Here is a 20,719-nt window from a genome sequence, read left to right on the forward strand (position 1 = left end):
CTGCAGGATCTATGCGACACTGCACCTTATCAGATTGCATTATGCTGGGGCGTTCCCGATAATGCAGGTCGATTCAGAACATGACCAGGTCATAATGCAAGAGGGTCATCTGCACAACCCTGCGTTGCTCTCGATTACTCGGCACATTACTGCAAGGGAGATGACTGCAGGTACGCCACAAGTCCTTGGTGGAAGAAAAGGGCATTTCACTCTGAATTATACAACTTTCAGGGCTCTTGATGAGTGCTGTCAGGTCTACATTTCGGGCAATGTCATCAATCTTTCAGTTAGAATCTCTCAATCATATGAAAGAACTTCAAATAATGCACACCGTATCAGTGGATGTTCATTTCTGAAATCTTATTGTAGTAATAGCGCCATGAAGTCCCCTTCGCCTCGGTAGGATTCTGGACGCGGTTGGGATGATACGGTCTTTGAATAGCGAGCGCCGTTGGAGACGGACTTCAAGTCCGCTCCTCTCAGCCCCGACAACATCATATATAAAGTCTGCCACCCCCACTTTAATGAGCGATATTCTTTCAAATATGCCCGTACTAATATTCATTATCTATACTATCTAACCGCCTGTCATAAAATCATCCTCCAGGCTGAGCAATGGCCCCCATCTCGGAAATCCGGGCCTCCAACTCCCGGATCACCTCAGAGACGGTGCCTCGCACAGCAGTCTTCACTGGAGCCACAGATGGCATCGGAAAGGCAACACTCACTCGTCTGATCTCTACAAACCTACCAGTCCGGGTGTATGTCATTGGTCGGAACGGCAAAAGGCATCAAGCTTTTTTAGATGAGCTTCGACTGTCCAACAGACAGGCACAGATAACCTGGCTGGAAGGTCAACTGTCTCTTCTCGCGGATACCAAGAAACTATGCGATGAAATCAAGAGACGCGAGACGAGTCTTGACTGCTTGTACCTAAGCGCTGGCTTCATCTCCTCTGGAGAGCGCATTGGTACGTATATTCTAGTTACCATTGACCAAAGAGTATCAGCTCACAAATGACGACGATTAGAAACATCAGAGGGCAAAAGCCTCTCACTGTCACTCAACTACTACAGCCGAATCTTGATGATGACCCTGCTTCTCCCCTTACTCAACTCATCGCCCAATAGCCCACGCATCGTGAGCATCCTCAACGCGGGGTATGAATCATCTTCCATCTACCTTGACGACCTCGATCTCGAGAAACCGGGCCACTTCAGTCTGCTCTCTCTTACCAAATCGATGTCCACCTACACTACATTGTCCATGTCGACATTGGCTCAAGAAAACCCTCATGTGGTATTCGTTCATCATTACCCTGGCGGCGTCACCACAGATGCCTTTAAGAAGGCCTGGGGTGGGAAGTGGTATTTCCCACTGTTCAGAGCTGCATTGTCTGCATTTGGAACATCTCCTGAAGATGCTGCGGAGAAGGTGTTGTATTTGATCACTAGTGCTAAATATGGTGGCAGGGGAGTTGCCCTGGGAGAGGGACAGAAGCCCGGTATGACTATGACAAAAACCGTTAAGGGAGGTGAGCTGTTTGCTATCGATAATAAGATGAAGGAGCTGTTTCAGGGGAAGGTGATGTTGGAGTTGCAGGCCATGAATGCGGGTGATATTGTTTGGCGCAAAACGGTAGAGACACTCGCGCCGTATTCTTCGTGAGGGCGAGGAGTCAGGTGCTTACATTTTCATCCTTATAATCAATTACTGCAACACGGTACTATGTGAATCAAAATTTGGTAATTAGTAAGTCATCTGGATGAAGTATGGCAGTCATTGTAAGCCGAACGGACTTCGGCCAGTTAAAGTCCGGTTCAGCCGACGGCCAAAGACCGATTCCGTCTCAACCACTGCACACCTACACAGATGATTCTCAATTCAATCAAGTTACTGTTATTATGGAGAGGAGGGGTCCAACTCCAGGCTCTGGTTCATATGGTAAAGCTTGCAGACAATGCTCCAAGGCCAAGTGTCGGTGCGTAGCTCGACCCGACGGTACCGGCTGCGAAAGGTAAGCGTCTAACTATGAGTATTGACTTGATTCTAATCGCCACTCAGATGTCTGCGTCTCAAGAAACAATGCCAGCCATCAGAACCAACTCGTAGGAAACCTCATCGGAATCCCGAGTCGGGTACGCAGATAGCGAAGCTTGAGGGGAGGATTGATAGCCTCACGGCAATGCTTCGATCTGTCGCACATGCCGCTGGAGTATCTAGCAATCTGCAAACTAGTTTGAATGCTAGTACAAATGAAGATCTCAGCAACTTAGCTATCCCTGACACTAATCATGACAACATACTGGTACCACCGTCATTGACTACTGCACCGTCTCGATCGACTACGACTCCGTCTCCTTGCAATGGCTCAAGCCAGCCATTAGCACCACAGCCACCTCTATATGAAATAAGCCTAGACGAGGCATCCTGGTATCTCGAACGCTTCACGACAAACATGCTGCCATGCTTCCCTTTTATCTGTCTGCCACCAAACACAACTACGCAGCAGTTGCAACAAGACCGGCCATTTCTCCTCGAGACCATCATTGCGGTAGCTACGCCCTCAACCCAGGTGAAACTAGCACGCACAGATAGATTGAAATCTCGCTTAACTAAGTCAGCTATGCTTGAGAATCAGTCCAGCATTGATATGCTGCTAAGCATCCTGACTTACATTGCATGGAGTACGGATCCTTTCGTCAAACGCGCAAGTAATTTGTCTCGCATGATTATGCTCGCTATTTCTATGGTCTATGATCTCCAACTGGACAAGCAGCCACCACCTGAGGTGCCCATAATAGCGAAGATGGCACCCGGGCTGGAAAATCCGGAGCAGAATGCAAGTAATAGTTCCCTGCAAGGAATTTCGGAGCAGCATCGAGCGGCATTGGCCTGCTTTGTTCTCAGCTCGATGTAGGCACAGCCCTATCCTTATATTATCACCGGAGTGTGTCTTTCCACTGACATGACTGCACCCCAGCATCTCATCCACCATTGGCCGCATAGCTTCACTCCGGTGGAACATTCAAATGGAACATGCCCTAAATATAATCGAGACGAATAAAGAAAGCCCCTCAGACGAGTATCTCACAGCCCAGATCCGTTTACAGATCCTCGCCCAAAAGACCTTATCCCTCCGTGACCCAGACGAGCCATCCCCCTCCACAACACCTCCAGCCACGACCATGTATCTTAAAGTACTCCAAAGACAACTAACTGACCTCCAATCCTCAATCCCACCACGTCTCCCCCACCGCGGTAAGTAACCACTTTAAGTATCCCTAATCACCCATACTAAATAAACTCCCAGAACTCCTCCACCTCCAAACCCACTACATCTCCCTCCTCCTCCACGAAATCCCCCGCCCCGCCAGCTCCAGCACCCCTCTACTCCCCACCACCCCAGACTCCCTAACCTCCCTCTGGAACTCAGTCCAAGCCATTAAATCCTGGCTCTCGACGTTCCAAACCCTCCCCGCATCAACCATCACCGGATTCCCTTTCTTCATGTGGTTCCAACTCGTCCGATGCATCGTACTCCTGAAACATCTCTCCACGTTCGAGGACCCAGCATGGGACCGCGACGCCGTGCGGCAGGAGGTGGATATGCTGGCGTTGCTGGAGTGGATGGGGGAGAAGGCGGAGATGGCTAGTTTGGAGGCTGGGGAGGGGTCGGATGATGATTTGTTTCGGAGAGTGGGGAGGATGTTGAGGTTGGCGAGGGAGTGGGTGGTTAAGAAGATGAGGGGGGAGGTGGGTGGGGATGGATTGGTGTTTGAGGAGAATAGTGAGGGTAGTAATGAAGGTAGTAGTGGTACAATGGGTATAGATATGGATATGGATATGACTGATATGGCGTGGATGCATGCGCTGGAATCTGGAGATGGAGGTTGGCTTGAGGAGGTGCTGGGGTGGTCGCCGCTTGCTGTTCATAATATCTAGATGCATGTCTGCTAACAAATATTCAAAAATACGGTATAGTAGTCTTTGCATTTCTGTGGATACGCTGACGACCCGTTAGCTGCTCATCAGCTACACTGGCTCTATATCTATTCTGAACTATACATCCCACCACCCCTCCAAATAAGACCTCAAATCTATAGTATCAGGGCGTTTCAAATGCGGTGTCAGATCCGCATCCGGTATTGTCTCTCTCGTCGTCCACCCGTTCCCAAAATAAGCGAACCTATTGCCACTCGGGTTGGTATAAGAATAGTCCCAATCTTCCCATCTAGGATCTCGTCTCAAGTAATTCAATGCTGCCGCACTACCAGGGAATTGACCATGGACTTTGCCACCAGGCCGACCGCCGTTATACCATGAGCTACAATTCTTCTGGCCCGGGGTAGAGTCGTCATTAGCTGTCCAGACCGTGCGCGGGTAGAACTTGTCGCAGTATTCGACGAAGTCATCAGCTGCTTGCTTGGATGGTACCATAGCTTTGATGCCTTGGCTGCGGATCTTCCGCAGGAGCTTGGCAATATAGGTGATTTGATTCTCGAGAGAATTGGGCACGCTGCCTGAGGGACCGGTGGATTGGGGACCGCCGATCCAGAGTAGATTGGGGAAGCCCGGGGTGGCTACTCCGAGGTAGTTGTAGGGGTAACCGTAGAGGCCGTCGTGTTTCCAGGCCTTTTTGAGATCAATTCCGTTGGAGATGATGGAGAAGGGTGGGGCATGGTCGACGTTGGCTCCGGTGGAGCAGATGACAATGTCGACGGGCCGTTCAATGCCATCTGTGGTAACGATCCCTGTTGGGGTGAAGCGCTGGATTGGGGTTTGAATGTAGCTGACGTTGTCTTTGGTCAGGGCTTCGAGGTAGCCTGGGCCAGGAGTGGGACGGCGACAATTGGGTGGAAAGTCTGGGATAAGCTTATCGATGAGTTCGGGCTGGTCGCCGACTCTTGACTTCATCAATTCGGTCCATTTCTCGCGCAGACCGCGATTCTCTGGGGAGTCTTTAAAGATGGCACCGAAGCGAGAGAAGTATCCTGCTTCGACGCTCTTGCGGTATGCTAGATAAGTGTCGGGGTCGCGAAAGGACTCGAGTTGTTCGGGAGAGAATAAATTAGCTTCGAGTCGGCGCACGCCAGATGTGCCGAAGGAGTCAGCTATCCAGGTTCTGTTGCGAGCATAGTGGTCCACGTGTTGAGCAATTGGCTGGATCGAGGGCAGCACCTGCAAGCCAGACGCCCCGTTACCGATCAGTGCGATACGCTTGCCATTCAGGTCGACATTGTGATTCCAGTGCGACGAATGGAAGAGCACGCCTGTGTATTCCTCCCTGCCTGGGTATTCGGGCAGCTTCCACTCATTGAAGTGGCCAATAGCGTTGATCAACACGTCGAGGTCTTCTTCATAGATCTTCTACCCGTCAGCAATTGCGCATAAGCCGCAAGAATCGCGTAGTGTCATACTCGGTTTGAATCTCCCAAGTCCTGTAAAGTCACACGCCATTTACCCAATTCAGGTAACCACACGGCCTGGTCGACTTTCTGCTGTAGTCGGAGGTACTTGTGTACATCGTATTTTTGCGCTATGGATTGCCAATACTCGCGAATCTCGGCACCTTGTGCAAACTCTTCGGACCATTGTGTGTTCGGCTCGAATCCGGACTGATAGACATGCGCGGGAATATCGCATCGTACTCCAGGATAAGTATTTTCGAACCTGTTCATCAGCACCAGCCGTCGCATGTTATAAATGAGGTTTCCTACCAGGTGCCTCCCTGTATGTCCTGTTAGGAATGCATGGCATGTGTCTTGGACCCGTTACTTACCACACCGGAGTTCTTCTCATAGATCCGTAGGTCCAGACCAGGCAGTTTTGCTGGGAGCAAGACTCCTGCTGTAATTCCTGCCAGACCAGCTCCAATCACACCGACTTTTATCGGACGGACCTCGTCAATTGGATGCTCTTCGATCTCAAGAGCCGGACGAGCTTGGCCGTCTGCTTTCTCGGACACAGATAACTCATTGATGAGCGACCCGAGAGACACTGCGGGGAGGTGCTTGGGATCTGTCTCTATGACAGGTTCGTGACGTATGAGCTCGGGTCCTTTGACTGCTGCCATGGCATAAAAGTAACTTCTGCTCTATGGGACACATATGGTGGTGGATAAGTCGGCGAGGTGCAAGGTAGTCCTTTAAATGGCCGTCGAGAGAGAGGGGTTGCGAGATCGGCAACGTACATCACGCTCGATGAAGTGAAGTGAACCCCTCTTCCGACTGCCTGCACGCCATCTGCACCTCCTTTGACCTCACAAAGCTGTCTGGAGAAGCCAGTAACAAGAGTCGTAGAGGTACCGGGATCACACCATTGCGGACTGCAATGATGCGAGAGGGGCTTATCTCTAATTTAGCAGCACTATCAACTCGGCACAAATATGCCAAAATCTAGGCGCATTATGATGACAGAATGAGTAGTAACATATGAAGCATGTATCGAAGCTGCAGGCAATTCGGTGGTTGAGTTAGCAGTAGCAGTTGAGGTGCAGAAGATTACCCAACAGGGAATGATGGGCAGGGGATCTTGATTTCCAGTGCAGCAACCGCGTGTAGCCGCTCATCGGCACTCATGCTGCTCTGGCCAATTCTCGAATATCATAGCAGCCATAGCCAAATGCAAACCACAATCCATATCATAGACAATTATACTAGCAATAACACTATTCAAAATCGCAGCGACGCGCAATGCGAGGCTTTCATCAGGCGCGGTATCACGTGAAGCAGCCGTCAGCACTTTGGGAGTGTCAGGTGACATAACTTCACGGACTGGTGGTTGACATCACGTGGGACCATGATACAGCCCATTACAATCCAGCAAATAGGCACAGATTAGGTTTCTTAGGTTTATTTTCAGTTTACTGATTCTTTCTAGCTGGAAAGAATATTTGCTCCCGGCTGGCGGGCCTTGAAATGCTGCGGGTGGCTGATTTGGCAGGCAAGCGGGCCTTGGTTGACAGGCATCCCCGGCCTTGCCTGAATGCCTCGATGCCTGCAAAACTCGGCATTCATAGCCGACCTCGTGTTCTCCTCGCTTCTCTTTGTCCAACTTCGCCTTGACAACGCCCCGGTGCTCTTCAGCTATTGTTCTTCGGAATAATCTTAACCAGAATCATCCCGCCGCTTTTGCTGTTATGATTCTCTACTTGTGTGGTTAAACACATTCCTCCTAACAACCAACTCTCTCATTCCGGACTGCTGCGCGCCCCGGTATCCTAAGGCTATCACTCTTCCAGCAGATATGGCTCCCGTTGGTCTCCTGACTAAACTCAGGACTCTAATCACCAAGGACTATGGTAAACTTATGAACTATAAGATTCTTATATCTTTGTCTGACTTATTCCGTAGATGAGCCTGCCATTTCAACACAAACAGCCGCCTTTCTCTCGGTATGCATTTCTGATCATCAGCTCCTACCAACTCTCCCACGTGCTTTTGGCCTTCTTATTGCTCTTCAGGCCAGTATCTGATTCAAGTACTAGGTTTGCCTCACCCTCATCTATGTGGTTCCCTTTTATGTGAACCCGACGACCCGGCCATCGCCCACCCTGAGTAGAGATGCGCCGTCGGTAATCCGGGCCAGAATTAGAGCAGTGACATTTTCATGCACCATTAGCAGCCTGGTCGTCTTATGGCTAGTTGCTGCCAAAGAAAACGCTTCTTTCTCTCGAGCTCTCCATTTCCTGGGGTGGTGGCCTGTTGGTCTCGTGGATATCTTCCGCAGCCTGCTTCTCACAGCCATCCTTTTCGCCGGTCCACTGTTTGAGCGCGGTGTTGCCGAGGGCGAATGGAGAGAGTGGATTCGGGGAGGAAGGGTCACTGCATCGCTTCGCAGCTGGATTGGATGGAGGAATTATGTCGCGGTAAGTCCAGTTTGCGACGGCAATGTCTGGCTTTATGATTAACTGGGCGATGCAGGGTCCCATCACCGAGGAGGTCATGTTCCGCTCAGCCATTGTCCCCCTTCATCTCCTTGCCAAGGTTGATCCCGGCCGCATTGTATTTGTGGCTCCTCTCTATTTCGGCATTGCTCACGTACACCATTTCTACGAGTTTCGCCTCACGCATCCTGATACATCGATTGTCGCGGCGATATTGAGATCAGTCTTTCAATTCGGTTACACGACGATTTTCGGTTGGTATGCCACCTTTGTCTACCTTCGTACTGGCTCTCTTCTGGCAGTTATTCTTGCCCACACTTTTTGCAACTGGTGCGGATTACCGCGATTGTGGGGAAGAGTAGAGACGGGCGTACCCATCGGGCCCCCCATGGTCAAAGGAAAAGGATCCTCAGACGTGGCATACGGTCAACTCAGTCTTGGCTGGACCGTCGCATACTACGTAATCCTGGTCGCGGGAGCTATTGGCTTCTTCCAAACGCTATGGCCTTTGACAGAATCATTAAACGCATTGGCCAGCTTTTCTGGTGCGACAAAATAAATATAATGACGAGAAACCAGCATCTAGCGGGCGGATGATCTGAAGGATTGCAGCATCGACTTTTTGTCTGCCTCGTGCCGAATCGCGAGCTTTTCGGCCCATGGATTTGTCTGCCATTATAGCGACAAGCATTATTGTGAATAGCTTGACCGCATGCATCCTTGTTGTGACCATAGTATTGTTAATGTCCAACTCCTCAATTTGATCGAAGTGCACTATTATATATGCATCATGGCGTTTCGTTGCAGCACTACAGGCAGTCTAGGATTTGGGCACTTGTTGAGCAAAGGTTTAACAATAATATATGAAATTAATATGTACTATTCAAGTGAGAATGGGTTCAATTCAGTACCGTACTATTGCGGTTATCGGTAGTAGTTCGTGGAGATTGCGATTCGGATTGCAGTGTGGATCGCAATAATGCCGTCCCAGAACTAACTACTTCATCTTTATATATTTTGGCCGGCAGACGAGTGCCACTGCTTCTAGTACCTTCATCCACAGTACACCATTAATGCTACTACTAGATCAATAATTGAAATCGCAATCTGCACACTTGCAATGAGCTGTCTAAATAAGTCCGAGCTGTAATGCAAATAGTAATAATAAAATTCCCCCGACCAGTCACCAGCCACGGATTATGAAGGCGGGACTTGGAAATCTCCGCTATCTCCGACCGCACCGAATCCTCCGCAGCTTCGGGGTTGCTCTTTTCAGTTTCCCCCATCCACCACTTCTCATTGCCAGTTCTGACCAAATACTCTCCTCTTTTCCATCCAATTACTTCTCCAAAACCTCATTTTTTTAGACACATAGGATATGGCCAGCCGACAAAGAATCATGCGCGCAGCATCACTGCACAGCCTGCCATCAATTTCCCGACCCAACCGCTCCGCCGCAACATCAGCTCGCCTCTTCTCATGCACATCCCTCCGCTCCAACCGCTCGCGCATACCCCTGGACATCCCTCCTCCATTCCCAATTACCAAGACATGTCCCGAACCGAGCTGCTCATGTCCCTCGACACCGTCCATGCCCGCCCCGATCGACTATGACCAGCCGCTAAACGGAACAATGGCGGCCTACGCGCAGCAGCTTCTCATCTGCACCGGACAACGAGACTGGACAAGTCGCATAGAAGAGGACGGTCAGGGCCAGAACTGGGGTGAGCTGGTTCGAGGATTGAAGAGCCTTCTCGGGCGTGGGGGGAAATATGCCGACGTAAGACATACTTCCTCATTCGGGTCGCAACATCCCACTGACAATTGCTACTATAGCCCTTCAACAATATCCTAGTCACCAACGCCTCCTTCCTTCCCTCCTCCTCCTCCTCGTTATCGACCAGCGCATCTACCCCCCAGACCGCATCCGCCTTTCTCTTCCCCAGCTTCAAATACTTCCCCTCCATCCCCGTTAGTCTCCCCGATTCCGCCCCCGCAACAACCGATCTCTCGACCTTCGTCCGCGCGTTCCTCCTCCCTATCGAATCGAGACATGGCGGGCAGATCCGCGACCAGGCTCTGGCGGCTGAATTCCCAGATGCTGTTGATCTGCAACACTCCCCCGTTGTGTTGATCTGCGGCCACGGTGGTCGCGACATGCGATGTGGTGTAATGGCGCCGGTTCTGGAGACCGAGTTTCAACGGGTGTTGCAGTCTAAGGGGTACACATCCGCGGGAAGTGACAATAGTGTCGTCGACAGCCCCGAGCATGCTCACATCGGGTTAATCAGCCACGTTGGAGGACACAAGTATGCTGGAAACGTCATCGTTTACATCCCTCCCGGAATGAAGGAAGCTGGCTCTTCCTCGCCGCATCCATTGGCGGGCAAGGGTATTTGGTATGGGCGTATTGAGCCCAAGCATGTGCAGGGTGTGGTGGAGGAGACGATTCTGGGTGGAAAGGTCATTACGGACCATTTCCGTGGGGCGGTTGACCGGGAGAGTGGGGTCTTAAGGTTGTAGACTTGGGTCTTAAAATATAGTGTATAGTAGAAAATAGATTCCTTGGTCATGGCAGTAGTATGGTTCTGGAGGGATGATATATGGACTAGCGTTGAAGACTAGATAGATCATGCAATAATGAGGGGCTGTGATGGGAATGATTGTTCGAGATCCATAGTGCTAGACCACAAGACAATGCTTAAGCTGCATCTTATTTTGGATAGTTTGAATATTGTCTGAATGGAATGGGTATGTTGTCCATTCATATCATCTGTGATATTGCTTACGTACCAGAAACCCAACCCCAGGATCATCTCCGCATCGGCTTCCCGGCTGCGGGGAAAAGCAAAGCATCGGGATGCCGGTTAGACAGAATATACACAACAATATGATACAACACAGCTCAATTGCCAGCGAAAACACAAGCTATATACTAGCAAAACCACGATTCTTTTGATTTTTCCCAACCCAACTCCCTACTCAAAATGCACCCATCGAATTACTCAATCTTGCCCTTATTAACGACAAATCCCTCCAACGCCGAAATGGCAGCCCACAGACGATTCTCCGCCTCAGGGAACACCAACGACCGATGTCCATAGAACACCTCGTCAGCAACCTCCTCCGGATGCCTAGGAAGACAGTGCATGAACCTCCATCCCTCCTTCGCCCCACCCCTCTTCGCCAACTCACTCGTAATCTGGAATCCAGCGAAATCCCTCAACCGCTTAGCGGCCTCCTCCTCCTGGCCCATCGAAACCCAAGTATCAGTAACCAACACATCGGCCCCCTTCACCGCCTCCTCAGGAACATTGGTCTGCACCAGCTTTCCAGGACTCTTTACCCCCTCGCCAGCCTTCTCAATAATCTCCAACATCTCCTTGGGGATCTCATACCCCTTCGGCGTAGCAACAGCAACATCAACACCCATTTTCCTCGCACTGATCGCCATATCGAAAAGCACATTATTCGCATCGCCCACCCAAGCGATCTTCAACCCATTCAGCCCCAAACCCTCCAACTTCCCCTTGCCCGAGGCAGCGAAATGCTCACTAATAGTCTGGAAATCCGCAATAGCCTGCAACGGGTGATACGAGTCACACAGGGCATTGATAACCGGCTTAGTAGAGTGCTTGGCGAGGTCGGCGACGTCAGCGTGCTTGCCCACGCGGGCAACGATACATTCCACCATGGAGGAGACGACCACGGCAGTGTCGTAGAGGGATTCATTGACTCCCAGCTGGATGTCGTCCTTGCCGAGGAACATGGGGTGGCCGCCCATTTGGACGACGGCGCCTTCGGTGGAAATGCGGGTGCGGGTGCTGCGCTTGCTGAACATCATGGCGACGGTCTTGCCGGAGAGGGCGCCGTGGAGGGATTGGGGGATGGAGCCGGATTTGATGGCCCGCTTGTGGGAGGAGGCATTGCGGACGAGGGTTGCGAATTCGGTTGGGGTCAGGTCGGCGATGGAGAGCAGGTGCCGCGGTGCGAAGGGAGAAGTTGCCGGCGTTGCGGCGGAGTGACTGGTGGAGGAGTAGAGGCGGCGCAGGGCGTGGCGGGTTGTGGAAGGCCCGTAGCGGGCGGCTGCGGCCGCTGTGCGGAGGGGAGAGGGCATTGTGAGTTTGGTAGGAGGGATTGAGAGGGGATTGGGAGGTAATGGTAGAAAAGAGAGAAGGGAATTGGGGAGGTGAGTCAATATAGGTAGGACAGGACTGGGGATGCTGTCACGTGAGAGGTGTTGGGGGAGTGGGCCGATTACGGAGGACTATGACTCAATAGTTCGATTTGGTTGGCGGATGGGGAAAAAAAGCTACTAGACTAGTAGATAATACTGTGCTGCATATGGACATTTCTATGAAGATGTAGAGAATGTGATGATGGTATTGGCTAACTACGATTATTGGCTATGTATGTATGCACAGGGTATTTAATTAGTATCTCTCGACCAGCCACTTGCGTCGCGCTTCTGCCTCCATTGCATTCAGCTTCTTGCTCTCGGCTCGTTTGACCGTGATATAGTTCTCAACAAGTGTGTTGCTAAGCACATCCCGGAGAGCCTTGTCGGCTGCCATATTATCCAGACTCTGTGCCAGGGTCGTGGGAATTTGGGTGGTTATCCCAATGGCACTGCGGTCCGCCTCGCTGAGTGTTGCCGCGTCATCTATATCGATTTGTTAGCATGAGTGCACTCGAGAGGATAGCCTCACTGGCAGGAATACTTACATAAACAGTCCTGCAGGGTCAGGGGCAGCTTGTCCTGCACACCCAGGTATCCTGCAGCTAGAATTGCAGCCATTGCCAGATACATATTGGACAGACCGTCAAGTGCCTTGATCTCCCAGTGACCCGCAGAGATCTTGCGGATAGGTGTTTCGCGATTCTGAGTGCCCCAGGCGACCCACTCGCTTCCAGCCCAGAGGCCGGAGTGCATCCGTTCGTAGCTGACATCATTAGACAGAGTGAAGGCCGTCAAAGAGGTGAAGTGCTTGAGCACACCAGCCAAGAAGCTCTCCTCCTGAGTCGCAGGAGTTATGGAGACATGCGCATGTGCGGCTGAGCCAGCAGCGTGTGAGAAGGGTCGGGGATGAAGGGTTGCACGGTAACCGTGCTGCTCAGCGATATAAGTCACGACCTGTCGTGCCTTGAGCAGGGTATCGACTGCGGCGACGGGCGATCCGGGTGGTAGAATGAATTCAAACTGGCCCGGGGCCGATTCAGCGTGGAATTGTTCAAGGTCAATGCCGATGGATGCAAGAGTATCGACAATTTCCTCAAGAAGCGGCACCATGCGTCGGGTGTCTCGGGTCATCTGGGACCAGGAGTGGTTGCGCACACATGGAACAAACTCTTCCTCATCGGTGTCCGGTTTGGTGACGCACTTCAGCAGAATAACCTCAATCTCGAATCCGCAGAGAATTTCGATTCCATGATTGGCACGTAAATCAGTCGTGACGCGGCGCAGAAGGGTCCGTGGACATCCTTCCACCTCCAAACCCTCCTCAGAACGCCCCCAAGTCATGACTGTGGCGCTCTTCGAGTCGATCCCCACATTTCGAGAGAGGGTTGAGAGATCTGGTTCTAGATAGAACTGGCCGGTTGTGGAACCTTCCGGACAGACTGTGTCGGATTGAAGCATCAAAAACGTGGCTGTACAGATACCGATCCGGCGTTGCTTGCGAACAATCTTAGCAAACTCCCGGATAGGGAACATCCGCACGCGCACTGTGGAAGTGTAGTCAAAGAACTGCATCCAAATATACTTGACATCTGGATTGCTGTGCATGAAACTTTCCAACGCGTCGGTCGAAGAAAGTCCAGAAAGGTTGCTGACGGCAGGGACCAGCCTGTCGTCGTAGGAAACGGTTTCATTAAGGCTGTACAGGCGGTTGGAGTTGTGGAACAATATATCGGCAGCAGCTAGCTTCGCCTGATCGACGCTGTGATCGCCTTGAATGACGTAATCCACGAGAACCTAGCAAAGATAAGTTTCTGAAAGGATGTATAGGACTTGATATGACAGGAACGGACCTTTTCCAGTGCGTCGCGGAACTGTTTGTTCGCCAACCAATATGTCTCTGGGAAGAAATGGCCATCGGTACTCCACAGAAGGCGGGTTGTGGGCACGATCTCCAGACTCTCGCGAATGATAGATTCCTGAGCATCTCGACTCACCATGGGAAACACCTCTCCAAGGTCTAGATACACATTCGGGTAGACACAGGCGAGATAGCCGGCCTCCCGGGTATACGGATAAGCGGAATGCAAAAGCACAAAGTCCACCTTGGGATAACGGGCAACCAAATCCTGTAAATATGCGGGATTCGAAAGTATTAGGTTGATATCATTATCGCCGAGTCCCGTGTGCAGTTGCAGTGGTTTGTTGGGTCCCAACGCATCTTTCTCCTTGGCAGATTGCAGCTGGTTCAGGGCCTGCCTGACCAGCCAATCGTTCAAGGGTTTGTCCTCCACGCGATATGTAGATCCAGATCCTTGCGACAAGGTCCGGGAGAAGGACTCGAGGAGATTGCTGTCGTCTTTGTCATCGGCCACTTGGACGTTCAGTCCAGTACGATAGCAGATGACTGATTTGAAGCCTACCACCACGGGATCTGCGATGGCCTCTGAGATCTTCTGGTTGAAACCCTGGCTGAACTGGTCCAGATACTGGCGAAGAACGGTGATGTCGCTCGAGGACTGATCATAACCGTTGGGAAGGATGGCGGTAAGGACTTGGGCGGCCACAACTTCAATCCGTACGATCCGCTTGGTCGGAGCTGTGGTAAAACGATCATGCCAAGTGAAAGGCTCGATATCTTGATCCGTAAGCAGATCATCAAGAAGAAGGCTATGAGTGCCTTCCAGACACCGACGGATCAAGCCATCATAGTCACGCTCGACATATTGATCGCGAGCCGCCTTGACGCGGTCCCACTCGGAAGTCGGGCAATCGTAGAGGGTCGCTAGCTGGGCGGCGGCACGCTGGAGGGGTAAGGTGGACGGAGCATTGTGTAGGGCGGAACCTTGGGCCTCGGAAGTGATCTGTTCGAAAGGATATTTTGCGTAGTTGCTGGCTGCGGCCTGCGCAAGGAGATTATGGGCGTGGTTGTCGATAAGAGGATGCGTTTGGATGAGGCGACGAAGAGACGCGAGCGGATCCATGGTGCGCTGATTGGTTGGCCGGTTCGATCGATCGATCGTTTGCGGATCACGGTTAGTCGGCCAGGATTGACCGTGCGCCTTGGAACCAGGGAGGAGGAGGGGGAGGAGGGGAAGGGTCAAGGCGAATGAGGCAGTTGAGAGAAGAGAGAAAGAGGGAAATGTGAAGGAAGACTGAGAGGAGATACAAGGTACTCATAAAAGATATAAGTAAAAAACCTGCGAGCCCAGCCGATAAAGAGTGAATGGTGAAGAGAGAGAGAGAAGGGGGCAAGTAGACGATGCTTACCCGATTAGGCAGCTCGCGAGTAACCGCCGACCGGGAAGGTCCAAATTGCTTGATTCAGTCATTCGCGTTTCTATTCATTGAATCTCTTTGCCAAGCTCCCAGATAGACCTGGTCCGGAGTTCTCTCCGAACCAGTTGCTGGCGCTGCAGATGGTCGTGTAGATGGCGTATAAGCTCCGAGGTACACAAGAGGGCAATCTCGACGACCGGAGCTCGTCAACCATACGCAATCCGGTATCTTCCACGAGCTTGGGCGGAGTCCAGTTCCACCACCAAGTCGATCATCTTCAGCGGAAGAATTCCTAAGGTTGGTTATTCTTATATATCAACTTCCGAGGATTACCCCCCGAACGTTTCTGGAAAACTCGACGGGCCATGGGGGTGGTGTCTTGGAGCAGTTTTCACCTCCTCCATCCTCATAGGGTGATTCGGGCGATAATCCTCCGCTCTCTTGCTTTCTCCGTTGCCTAATAGTACTAGAAAGGCCAGGGTGTATTTACGATTTACGTACTAATCCTTGAAAGACTCTCGGGACAATCACATCATGCTATGGCCCAGTCGAGACATGCTAACGATTGACAAGTCCGCTGTCACCAGAACACTGGTGGGGATACTCCTAGAGCCGTGTTACTGGCGTGGAAAGCTCCCAAATGGGTAACCAGCTCCTCTCCTCCAAGTTACCCCAATACATCAAAACGGAAAAACCCCCGGATGGCCAACAGCACCAACAGGATATGACTTCAGGTATTTGGTAACAGGTGAAGACTAAATAGAAGAGCCGGGCCTGGAAACCAAGCCACCGAATTTGCCCCATACACGTCAGGTTCAGCAGGGGCTGTTATTGGTTTACGCAGACCTTTGTTGCGATTTGCACACACCCCTGAATGAACACGGAACGACGGATAGACAGGCGTCGACCAGCATGAGCTGTTTACGACAGCAAGTGTCCACCAGTCCGTAGATACGTGGTACCTTTGTTACTTTATTAATCCCACAGGTGGGTGCGGGAAGCAACGGGCCGAGGATCGGCTTGCCGAGGCACAGTGAAAAGAAAGTGTGGCCCCAGCGCACTTGGGACTTCCGAGTCGGAGCCTAGCGCCTATTTGACACTGAGCGAGGTCAATGGCAGCAGTGAAACATAACTCAGGGATGCTCACAACCTCGAGACAGATATGCATGGATTGCCACTCGGGCCAGTGCAGCGGTAGAAGTGTTACTTGATCAGGTGATATGCTGCTTATCAGTGACCAGTACAAACGAAGCAAACAGTCTCGGCCAACTTCAGGGTCAAGGCACTGCTACTAGTATGTAGGTAGTTACCCAGTCTGGCGCACAGTCCTGCCTGCCTCGAGCAATAGTAATAAACTTGCATACCCGGTGAACTTACAACCACAAAGGGTGTGTCACACGCGCAGGTGACCAAGACTCATGAATGCATGAAGACGGGTTGTAATTCACATGGGGTGAAGGCCGCCAGACCGGTATGTATGGTATGGAAACATCGAATGACGTTGACGACTACTGCAGTCGGACCTGACAAGGCACACAATGCATTATGACGGTCAAAGGTCATTACTGTCTCATTTCATCATGATGAACAGCTCGCTCAGATCAGCTGGAAGTGTCAAAAAGTTTACCGTGACGATTGATTAAGGCCATCCATTTTGAAGCCGAAGTTCCCACAGACAGAATTGAAGCTATTCATGTAACTGACGAGTAGTACTGCCGACCCCATCTTCTCATCCTGGACAATAGCGACTCAGTATTTAGCAAAGGCGGGGATGAAGTCTGGAGGAGGACCTGAGGCCTGAGGCCAGCAGAGGAACACCCCATGGGCACATGGGCCTTAGTCAGCCCCCCACAATGCCAGGGGCTCTACACTTAATTACACTTTCTCACATTTCACTTGCCTGTTGCCTCTCGCCTTTCTTGCCACCACATTCCAGTCTACGATGATCAGCCTCCCACTTCTTTTGCAGTCTGTTGATGTACTATCACCACATGGTTTTATTAACCAAACATAGACAAGGCACGGAAAAACCGGTCTATAGATGCAGCCCTTCTGAGATGAGACAGGTCTGAAAGAACTAGTTGACTTGGCCACCGACCATTGCAGGGTTCGACCGGAGCCGGGAGTCCCCGAAAATCCCCGATTCTTGGCACGGTGATCACGGTCAATGACAGGCGTGTAAGCGAAGCGAAGCATGCAATTGACTTTTCTTCGCTGAACGCGCTGCTAGCGGGAGAGAAAACGAGCAGAAGTTGGAGACTACGATAGGTAGGGAGGCCTGATAACTCGGCTAAGGTGAACAGCAATAACCGTCCTGCCGAAGCGAGGGTGCATGAGGTTAGCTAGGGCGGGTGGTCGTGGTCTCAGAAGGCCTCATGACCGTCGTTCCGCTGGAATTTTGATCGAGTAAAGGAATTGCCTAAACGGGCCAGAATTGGAGATTTGATCGAGTAACAGCGGTGAGGAGGCAATCACTTGCAGCAGCCAGCAGGAGAGGTCCGATGGCGGATGCCGGAGGCGCCCGATACCCCGACCCATGGTTCTAACTGGCCCAGAAGATAAGCCGGAAATTCTCTTCACTTTCCCCACGAGGGAATACGTCCCGAAGAGGCAACAATGAGGGTGTACAGACAAGGTGGTCGTCTAGTGGAAAAGGCATCCTCCCGCTTGGAAAGGAGGGGAGGAAGCAGGAGAGGAGATGGTCAAATATAACCTCCGGCTATCGATATCACGATAAGGATAGTTACCGGGGCAGGCAGTCACAGACAAACAGGTCAGGCGTGAAGAAAGAATGGGCAAGGAAAAAAAAAAGACGCTTGGATGGCAAGCCGGTGGATCCGTCAAAGGGGGTGGAGCCAGGTTTTTGTTACTCGATGGGATTATTTGGTTCGATCGCCGTGGGTCTCCAGGGAACAATGGCGGCTTATCTGCGCAGACATTTAAAGCCCTTATCGCAGCCAGCAATTCGTCCTCTCGCCTTCTTCATCCTTATCAAGTCATTCATCCCTTGCCTTTTGACGCCGGTGGAGCTTTTCCGGATCAGTCTATCGCTTATCTCGTCTTTGCCTCTTTAACTTTTTATCGCCCATCCTGGCTCTGATTGCTCTGCAGCTTCATCGTTCTTTGCATCTCTGGCTTCTCTTAGCGCGCAATCCTTCCACGCGATCACCCTCACCATGGAGGCTTCTCAGATCCCATCCATTGCAGTGATCGCCTCGTCGCGCGCCGTCATCTCCGGCCGTTTGACATCAGCCACTATTGTCATCTCTCGCACCACCGGCAAGATCACGGCTGTCTTTGATTCGGTGATCCCGGCTTCTGATTTCCCTGCTGGCACCCCCTATACTGATTATTCCCCCCACGTTCTGCTCCCCGGTCTGGTTGACGCCCATGTCCACCTGAACGAGCCGGGCCGCACCGAATGGGAGGGCTTCTACACCGGCACCCAGGCGGCCGCTTTTGGCGGTGTCACCACGGTCATCGACATGCCCCTGAATGCTATCCCTCCCACCACCACGGTGGCCAACTTCAAGGAGAAACTCCGTGCTGCCCAAGGGAAGTGCTGGGTTGATGTCGGTTTCTATGGCGGCATCATCCCCGGCAATGCCGGCGACTTGAAAGCCCTTGTCCAGGAGGGTGTTCGCGGCTTCAAGGGCTTCCTCATTGACAGCGGAGTAAGTCACGAGTTATCTTTTTGCAAGGGACGTAAGTGTGCTGACACATGGCTGTAGGTCGACGAATTCCCCGCCGTGTCTTCCGAAGACATCCGTAAGGCCATGGCTGAACTAGCGGATGAGCCTACGACGCTCATGTTTCACGCCGAGATGCTGCCGCCCTCCACTGCAGCCGAGGAGAAGGACCAAGCTCTCGAAGGTCCCGCAGAGGCGTATTCGACTTTCCTCGCATCCCGTCCGTCGGCCTTTGAAACTTGTGCCGTGGAGGAGATCATTACCCTGTCTCAGGTGGCCCCCAAGCTCCCCCTCCACATTGTTCACCTGTCTGCCATGGAAGCCATCCCTCTGTTGCGCAAAGCTCGCGCGGATGGCGTCCCTATCACTGCGGAGACTTGCTTCCACTACCTGTCCTTAGCGGCCGAGGAGATCCGGGATGGAGACACCCGCCACAAGTGTTGTCCGCCCATCCGTTCCCAGTCAAACCAGGACGCTCTTTGGGATGAGTTGGAGCGCCATGCGGAAGATGGCGTGATTCAGACTGTTGTCTCAGACCACTCCCCCTGCACCCCTGATCTCAAGCTCCTACCATCGCACGTGCCTGGCTGCTGCCCATCAGACGGGGACAGTACTCAAGTTGACAATGAGGGTAGCTTCCTTTCCGCCTGGGGCGGTATCTCCTCAGTGGGCCTCGGCCTTCCCATCCTGTGGACGGAGCTTAGCCGTCGCAAGGCCTTGAAAGCTGCAGACGAAACCACGACCCAACAGGCCCTGCAGGACGTTGTACGACTCTGCTGCACCAACACGGCCGTCCAGGTTGGCCTGCAGCACCAAAAGGGCGACCTGGTTCCCGGCCACGACGCCGACATTTGTGTCTTCGATGACACCGCGGAATGGATCGTCGAACCCAGCACCATGCTCTTCCGCAACAAGTGCTCACCGTACCAGGGCCGCAAGCTTCGTGGAATGGTCCGCGAGACCTGGCTGCGTGGTGAGAAGATCTTCAGTCGCGACGATGGCTTCAGCACCAAGACGCCCTCCGGCGGCCTGCTTCTCGAGAAGCGTGCTTGTTAAGACCTCTCATCTCTCCTACCTGTCCCGAGTCACTCATCATCACCCTTTAGGACTGTTGACAGCCCATTAAGCGGATGATTCGACATCTCCTCGACACAATCACCTCTTTTCTGCCGCAAGCATCCTCATCATCTCATATACACACGCACACACGACCTGGCATGATACCCGCAACTTGATGATTTACTAATAATGAGCATTCGCAGCATATACATCAGCGCATAGACTAGTATCCCATAAGCGACGGTGTAGACAGACATTAAGTTACTTATGCACCTCGATAGACACGAATATATCATCATCTTACTGGAACTCTTTCTCTTCTCTCATTCATCAAATTGTAGCTGTAGCATAGTATAGTAGTATAGTATAGCGTAACATAAAGAATAGTAGTAGCATGTAAACATCAGTAATAGTATAGTAAAACGATGATCAACAACACACCTCGCCACTCGCCCCCCGATCGATGAAGAATTTTGCCAAAATCATCACGAACCGATAACTTTGTAGATAAGTTAGTTAGTCAGTAACAGAGTTAACGAAATCATGACAGATAGACTGACTAGAACCCCGATGGTTCCTTCGCCTTCACCGCCACCACCTGCATTCCCGAACCCGCCGAACCCCGCG

General features: G+C 51.8%; 7 protein-coding genes across 7 annotated transcripts; 4 read left to right on the plus strand and 3 right to left on the minus strand.

Annotated features, from left to right (window-relative positions):
- Positions 1-615: 615 nt before the first annotated feature.
- BDQ94DRAFT_166297 (uncharacterized protein) lies at positions 616-1,668 on the plus strand (the record flags this gene model as incomplete). Its single annotated transcript, XM_026770511.1, has 2 exons — positions 616-970; positions 1,031-1,668. The coding sequence occupies 2 exons, from the start codon at positions 616-618 to the stop codon at positions 1,666-1,668; spliced, it is 993 nt and encodes a 330-aa protein (XP_026631104.1).
- Positions 1,669-1,863: 195 nt separating this feature from the next.
- On the plus strand, positions 1,864-3,945 carry BDQ94DRAFT_181447 (fungal specific transcription factor domain-containing protein; the record flags this gene model as incomplete). The annotated part of the gene is made up of 4 exons (XM_026773888.1): positions 1,864-2,017; positions 2,065-2,916; positions 2,984-3,261; positions 3,314-3,945. Exons 1-4 carry the CDS (start codon positions 1,905-1,907, stop codon positions 3,943-3,945), a joined length of 1,875 nt encoding a protein of 624 aa, XP_026631105.1. The 5' UTR covers positions 1,864-1,904.
- A 34-nt stretch (positions 3,946-3,979) lies between these two features.
- BDQ94DRAFT_181449 (flavin-containing monooxygenase) lies at positions 3,980-6,076 on the minus strand (the record flags this gene model as incomplete). Its single annotated transcript, XM_026773889.1, has 3 exons — positions 3,980-5,367; positions 5,421-5,673; positions 5,772-6,076. 3 exons carry the CDS (start codon positions 6,074-6,076, stop codon positions 4,063-4,065), a joined length of 1,863 nt encoding a protein of 620 aa, XP_026631106.1. The 3' UTR covers positions 3,980-4,062.
- A 1,172-nt stretch (positions 6,077-7,248) lies between these two features.
- BDQ94DRAFT_156811 (Sucrase/ferredoxin-like-domain-containing protein) lies at positions 7,249-10,411 on the plus strand (the record flags this gene model as incomplete). The annotated part of the gene is made up of 6 exons (XM_026768665.1): positions 7,249-7,303; positions 7,356-7,396; positions 7,490-7,870; positions 7,926-8,433; positions 9,355-9,668; positions 9,725-10,411. The coding sequence occupies 6 exons, from the start codon at positions 7,249-7,251 to the stop codon at positions 10,409-10,411; spliced, it is 1,986 nt and encodes a 661-aa protein (XP_026631107.1).
- Positions 10,412-10,797: 386 nt separating this feature from the next.
- argB (ornithine carbamoyltransferase) lies at positions 10,798-12,050 on the minus strand. The gene has a single exon (XM_026776416.1). The coding sequence runs from the start codon at positions 12,003-12,005 to the stop codon at positions 10,890-10,892; it is 1,116 nt and encodes a 371-aa protein (XP_026631108.1). The 5' UTR covers positions 12,006-12,050; the 3' UTR covers positions 10,798-10,889.
- Positions 12,051-12,239: 189 nt separating this feature from the next.
- fluG (extracellular developmental signal biosynthesis protein FluG) lies at positions 12,240-15,212 on the minus strand. The gene is made up of 3 exons (XM_026764712.1): positions 13,919-15,212; positions 12,614-13,862; positions 12,240-12,551 (listed from the first exon to the last, which is right to left on the minus strand). The coding sequence occupies exons 1-3, from the start codon at positions 15,047-15,049 to the stop codon at positions 12,322-12,324; spliced, it is 2,610 nt and encodes an 869-aa protein (XP_026631109.1). The 5' UTR covers positions 15,050-15,212; the 3' UTR covers positions 12,240-12,321.
- Positions 15,213-18,311: 3,099 nt separating this feature from the next.
- Positions 18,312-20,614, plus strand: BDQ94DRAFT_135639 (allantoinase alX). The gene is made up of 2 exons (XM_026764713.1): positions 18,312-19,018; positions 19,076-20,614. Exons 1-2 carry the CDS (start codon positions 18,521-18,523, stop codon positions 20,087-20,089), a joined length of 1,512 nt encoding a protein of 503 aa, XP_026631110.1. The 5' UTR covers positions 18,312-18,520; the 3' UTR covers positions 20,090-20,614.
- The last annotated feature ends 105 nt before the right edge of the window (positions 20,615-20,719 follow it).

Source organism: Aspergillus welwitschiae (assembly GCF_003344945.1).
Source record: "Aspergillus welwitschiae strain CBS 139.54b unplaced genomic scaffold BDQ94scaffold_3, whole genome shotgun sequence".
NCBI classification, from domain to species: domain Eukaryota; kingdom Fungi; phylum Ascomycota; class Eurotiomycetes; order Eurotiales; family Aspergillaceae; genus Aspergillus; species Aspergillus welwitschiae.

Coding starts and splice junctions, on each gene's coding strand:
- argB (XM_026776416.1), bottom strand. CDS start 12,005: ATGCCCTCTCCCCTCCGCACAGCGGCCGCAGCCGCCCGCTACGGGCCT.
- fluG (XM_026764712.1), bottom strand. CDS start 15,049: ATGGATCCGCTCGCGTCTCTTCGTCGCCTCATCCAAACGCATCCTCTT. Junction 13,863..13,918: donor TCCGCGACGCACTGGAAAAG/GTCCGTTCCTGT, acceptor TATCTTTGCTAG/GTTCTCGTGGATTACGTCAT. Junction 12,552..12,613: donor GACCCTGCAGGACTGTTTAT/GTAAGTATTCCT, acceptor AAATCGATATAG/ATGACGCGGCAACACTCAGC.
- BDQ94DRAFT_135639 (XM_026764713.1), top strand. CDS start 18,521: ATGGAGGCTTCTCAGATCCCATCCATTGCAGTGATCGCCTCGTCGCGC. Junction 19,019..19,075: donor GCTTCCTCATTGACAGCGGA/GTAAGTCACGAG, acceptor ACATGGCTGTAG/GTCGACGAATTCCCCGCCGT.